This window comes from Eschrichtius robustus, chromosome 13 (assembly GCF_028021215.1).
Source record: "Eschrichtius robustus isolate mEscRob2 chromosome 13, mEscRob2.pri, whole genome shotgun sequence".
Classification (NCBI taxonomy): Eukaryota; Metazoa; Chordata; class Mammalia; order Artiodactyla; family Eschrichtiidae; genus Eschrichtius; species Eschrichtius robustus.
The window spans coordinates 33,359,980-33,365,979 of record NC_090836.1 but is presented as its reverse complement, the minus strand read 5'-3'; the positions used below and the strand labels follow the sequence as shown (position 1 = coordinate 33,365,979).

Here is a 6,000-nt window from a genome sequence, read left to right as displayed (position 1 = left end):
GGTGATTTTTTAAAAATAATATAGATGATGCGAATTTGGTTGTAACTCCAGGAAGGATGACTTATGGGCCTTCCCAAAACCTTGCTGTCCCCAGTGGGGAGAGGATGGGACAGTTCTTCTGCTTCTCACTTACACTGAGACGTATCCCTTCATGTTCCAGCCCAGTGGGAATACCTGTCTATATTTGATTCCTGACCTTGGAGTGTGTTGGGATTTGTCCTTTGTCCTTCAATCCTTTTGAAGCTGAGAAAACTGCCACTCATGTTCACTAGGATCAGCAAATGCTCACAGGAAAAAACAGCTTTGGTGTTCTGCTTAAGTCTTTGTCTTCACCTTCACTTTAATTTCAGCTTGATACTTCTATGCCATCTTACCAGATCTTTTCTTTCTTTTTACCTAGGCTTTTTAGTTTCAGCAGATGGACTTCTCCAAATCATTGCCAACTGGAAACAAAATCAAAGCCAATTTGTTTTCATATTACTTTTATTAACACAAAGTCAGTTTCTCCCAGCTTCCACTAAATAAATGTTAAGCAAATATTCAAAGTATTAGTTTGACAGGATGCCAAGTTACTAGCTTTCTCAATCTCTGATACCCATGATATATAATCCAGAGGCCTTAGTCTGTCACTCAAGTAACACAGCAGAATGAATAATCAGCAGAATATTGGCTCCGTCTACCAGCTTCAGACGTCAAAATTCACCTTTCTCTCATCAACAAATATAAAGCAGCTAACAGTTCTTTTAGGTTTGGGGATAAAAGTGATAAGAATATGCTTCTCACAACAACTGTATGTGATAGTATTTTTGTCCCTTTTGACATCTGAGGACATTAACACAAAGACAGATTAAGCAACACGGCTGGCACTAGGAGATGGGGGCAGGCCCAGGAGCCCAGAGCACATCTCCTAACTTCTACAAATTATTTGAATCTGACACATAGAACAAAAAAAGAAATTTTAAAAGATTAATTTTTCTGTGTGTGTACACTTACAAGGGAGATTTTTCTACATGTTTTTGACAGGTAGGCCTTTAACTAGGGATTGAAGACAGGTTGACTATTTCTTTACTTTTTCCATTATGTGCAATTCTGCTATAAAAATCTCCTTCAGTCACTGTTTCAAGTTATGTCAGTTTTCTTTCTTCCTATTTACATTACCTTGAAAATGTAAAAATTATTTGAAGGAACAAATAATTTATAGACCGATTTATATCATGACATTTAGAAAGTAAGTCAACACCTGGAGAACCATATTCTTTAATATAAAGTCAATAAACCAAAAAGTGGAGGTAAAGAGTAAAATGTCAATAGTTATGGATGAAGGACAACTTATTTCTCTGTAATTGACACATACTAATTATCTTTATGGAACACCAAAGTGTACAAAATAATTGAGGGCATTTTATGAAAATGGGATTGAGTTGACTTAAAAGACTAACATAACAGTTCACTAAGGGTATTGCTACATATTGTTACTACTTGTGTTTACTTTTGAAATAAACACATATCAGTGAAGACATTCTATTGTATGTGGCTGAACTTATGTTCATCTTTGAAATAAAATCTCTCTTGCTAAACAAAGATACTCCCACCTTTATTCAAGCATTCTAGTCACATAAAACTAAAATGATCTCATTTATTTTATAATCTCCTACTGCAAGAAGAAAGAACTGTCCAGAAATTATCAGAAATTCATAGAAGGTTTTGAATGCCAAATTAAATTTCCCATATATAATTATGTGCCAGGGGCATTGTGCTAGCCAGTAATGTAGCTCAAACATAGTGGATATGAAACAGATAAATTTTTTAAAAACCCATATTGTAGGAAGGGAGGGGAGCAAAGAGATGTTGAGTGTAATACATGGAAGTTACATAGAAAAAATAATTCTGTACTAAGGCAGAAGAGTTTTCACTGGATGATCTTCAACCACAATGCTCTCTCTACTCCCACTCCTACCCCACCCCCCAACAACAAAAAATCAGAGCAATCTCACTCCACTCTGTACACAAAACATTACCCAGCTCAGAATAGGGATGTACCATCCGGAAGTCAGCAGCCACAGGCAATTCATTGGAGGAGAGAAAATCATAAATCCTATCAATTACACTGATCTTCATATTAAAAAATTAAGTATGTCCATAGCTAATACCATTGATAGAGTTGCACTTAATATGCTTATTTCCGTAAATGCAGAAAAAAATCCTGTTAACTCTTTGCAAGTACCACTTTCATTTTGACACGAGGAAATCCCCTTGCTGTAATAGGCCGACATGGAATTTAGACCAATGTAGGATAGAAAAGTAAATCAGTAAGCAGCAATAGAACTGACAAGAAGGCAATCTTTTTTGCTACTTTTGTTCTGTTTCATCAATATGTCTTACCGTCCAGATGAAAAATAAATAGTTCACACGTAATCAATAATGCCTGCCAGAATTAGATTCAGAGAGGCTCCCTTTTCTTTATATCTAAACTTCCCACAAAGTATATTTTCTGTTAAGATAAATGCTTACGTTTTGATAATGATTAGCAGTTTACACTAGGGTTCTAAGCAGAAAAAAAAAATTAAATGACTTTTTTTAATAAATCGGTTGTTCTAAAGTCTTATTTTTTGAACAGTACTCAAGAGTGAACCATTCTTCTTAAGAAAATTTTTATGAGAATTTGAAAATAGAATACATTATGCCCATTGGGTTTTATACCGAGATCCTGACAACTGGTTGTACTATAGAGAATTGAATAAAGCTCCAAGAGAATACTTCAGTTAGCAACTCCTTCCTATAGTGGAATGTCACATACACAGATGAATACAAAGTTTAGATGGATTACAGACTTATATGTGAAAAATAAAACATTATCACAAAGAGTTTTAAAATTCACAAACATGCTTTAAAAAATGTTCATTGCTTCATTTAAATACAATGTTTATTTACATATTTCTCCATAATTGTCTTTGGCATATAAATACAAAGTAACAATAAGAAATACCACAGGAACAAATAGCTCCATCATTTCTGACTTTTTTTTGAACTACACAACAAATTAAAATATAGGTCCTCTGAAAAATGGAGAATCTTTCAGGGTTAAGAATGTATTAATTACCCTTAATATAAAGAAATTTAGTCTTCATATAATAAAATTCTCAGTTTTGAGATTATTAAATGGGCTAGTTAGCCTATCATAGGGAATTGTTTGGAAATATAAATATTGGCCAGGGCCAACAGATTTACCAAAAATGTATTTTCTTAAAGCAGAAATGACACTTACATGGTTACCTAGGTACTCGGCCCTGATACTCCTACCATGGGAATTTATTTAAACAATTTAAGTATAATTTAGAAGACTAGGTTAACAGGTACCCATTATAGCTAAAGCTCCTTTCTTCTTCAGCAAACTGGTATGTTACATTCTTGTCCCAATGGTCTTGGTGGGAGTTGCAGAATTCTATAATTCTGAAAATAGAGTTTCTACCTGAATGATGTAGAATGTGCAGGGTCACAAATTTAGGAAGAAGAAGAGTAGAAACATTTGGAGTGAAGAAGATTAGGAACAAGTAGCCAGGGGTCTGGCTTAGAACTTAGAATCAAAATTAAAACATAAAAATATCACTTGAAGGACTGAACATTTTATTTACACCAATTATAAAACTTCAGGGTTCCACATTCAAAGGCAGAGTTGTAATATAGGAAAAGAGAGTGGCTATGTCTTTCTTGGATAGGAGGATTTTGACAATATGTTGGTTTATTATCAGCATGTTTCACGGCATTTTCTTTTAGATAAAGTGAAGTTGTATGAAATGCACTGCTTGCATCAGGAACAAAAAGAACTCACGTCCCAACAAAGGGCTTTATTAGTGCAAATTCATTGACTATTTACAAGCATATATGATAACTTCATTTAAAAGCAATCTAAGAAGGAATGTATTACATGTAACACTGTTCTAACATTTTTATTCTATTTTATAGACTATCTAGAAAGTAGTCCAGCAATAGACCTGTCAATCACAGAATGTAAAATAAAGTTTACCTTCATTATGAGTAACAAAACAAAAAATTATCCACTTTGTAAATTTCAGTACGAGTACTGCAATGAAGTACTTTTTCGATTTCCTCTCATTACTTAATCCACAAGATTAATTAGGATATATAAGAAACATTATATTTTAAATAGTTCTTTAAAAAGTATTTTCATTGGTAACAATTTTATACATTTTTACAAAATAAAACCTATAAACATTCCTTCATATACACATTAGCAAACAGCAAGTAGTGGAAATACCCTTTTTATATGTAAACATTTTTTAAAGAATATTTACAAGATAATAATTTTCCCATCCAAAGACAAAGATTTCCAAGATCCCTCTTATTCAACAGATATTCTTCTCATTTTTTCAGCTAATTCTTTTCTCACTCCAATATGTTTTTCTAAATTTTGCACTTCATGTGGAAGATTGATGTCCCAAACAGACAAGCAGGACTGTATCTCTAGAAAATTAAAAAACAAATCATGTTTCAAAGATCTGCCATGAGACATTTTTATTTTACTTTTTGTTAATTTACATTTAGTTGCCTTGGACAAATGTGTGTGTGTGTGTGTGTGTGTGTGTGTATATGTATATGTAAATAATGTACTAAATTATTGACATTTATAAGAAATTACATTTGGAAAATGTTTAAAATACATTATAGAACTATTAAATTTTAATAAGTGTGGACCTTTAATAACCTATAACACTTCATTTTCTGAAAGAAATAAAGATTTTTCAAACACTGTTGAAAATCAGACATAATATGGATACAGGTAATATGTAAGGAAAAATATCCACATTTAGTTTAGGTTTGAGCTAGTTCTCATTTTATAGTGGTTGATATCTCTATTTCACCTGAAAAATAAATACTTAACACTGCTAAATCACTAAAACTTAATTTAAAAAATTTATATCTAAGTTATTTGCACTATAAAGAAGCTACCAATTAAAATGCCTAAAGTTTTATAGCATATGTAATATTTACTGTAAATGTATAAACACATAATATGTTATAATCATTCACATCATTGCACTCTGCTTGGAATACAGTATCCTATTAAACATTACCTTTTTGATGTTGCATACCTTCAGTACTCTTCCGGTTATACCCCAAAACCAGCATGACACTTTTAAGGCTTCCTTTATCAAAAAATAAAAGTTTTCTGTTAAAACAATATAATAAGTTGGACTTTAAAGAGTACAACTGCTCATATTTAAGACACAAAAACCTTGGAACTTAACTTACAATTCCACTATTTAGGAGATCCCTCAACTATACTGAATTAAAAAACTCTCCAAGATGACCAGACATTTTTTAAAGTTAGAAAATTTGTGATCTACTCCTTATCATAATTCTTATTAATTTTGTGAATCTGAGAAAATAGCTTAACCTTTCTGCAAAATGGGTTCAATATTTATACAGTACCCCTCCAGCCAAAGTTATATGTTGAAGAGACAGTGTGTGCAAAAGTGCTTTGGATACTATAAGGCACTGGTCAAATGTGAAGCATCTGGATAGAGAGTTGCATGGACAGATAATATACTGATACCCTGTCACATAACCATAATTTATTCTCAAGTCATTCAATAATTTATTCAACAAATATTTATCAAAATCCTCTATGTACTAGGCCCTAGGCTAGGCCATGGGAATAAAAGGGAACAAACAAAAGCAGACCCAACCCACATGGAGTTTATGGTCTAGTGAGGAGATTAGTTAATACTCGGTAACTAAGTTAACTAGGCAAAACACATAAAACATAAAACATAAAACCTTGAGGTAGGGTGAAGCATAGCATTTAAGAGGGACTGAATGTTCTTCTAGACCAGAAAGAGCAGAGAGGAATATGGCAAATGATAAGGGCTAGAGAGCTGGAGTGAAGCCAGATCATGCCATACATTGTACATTATGTTTAAATTATTTAAAAAATCAATTACACCCATTGAAATCTCACTATAATGTCAGTAATGAACA

At 32.6% G+C, this 6,000-nt stretch overlaps 1 protein-coding gene across 2 annotated transcripts in view; it reads right to left on the bottom strand.

Moving 5' to 3' along the window:
- Positions 1–4,234: 4,234 nt before the first annotated feature.
- The window catches only part of LRRK2 (leucine rich repeat kinase 2), a 140,704-nt gene continuing 138,938 nt past the window's right edge, over positions 4,235–6,000 (bottom strand). Inside the window, exons 50-51 of one of the 2 annotated variants that reach the window (XM_068560232.1) lie at positions 5,112–5,161; positions 4,235–4,482 (exon numbers count right to left, since the gene is read on the bottom strand). In XM_068560232.1, coding sequence (XP_068416333.1) covers positions 4,361–4,482; positions 5,112–5,161 — 172 coding nt within the window. In that variant the 3' untranslated portion in view covers positions 4,235–4,360. Of the gene's footprint in view, positions 4,483–5,093; positions 5,162–6,000 lie in introns of both variants that reach the window. The other variant, XM_068560231.1, reaches the window with a different exon arrangement.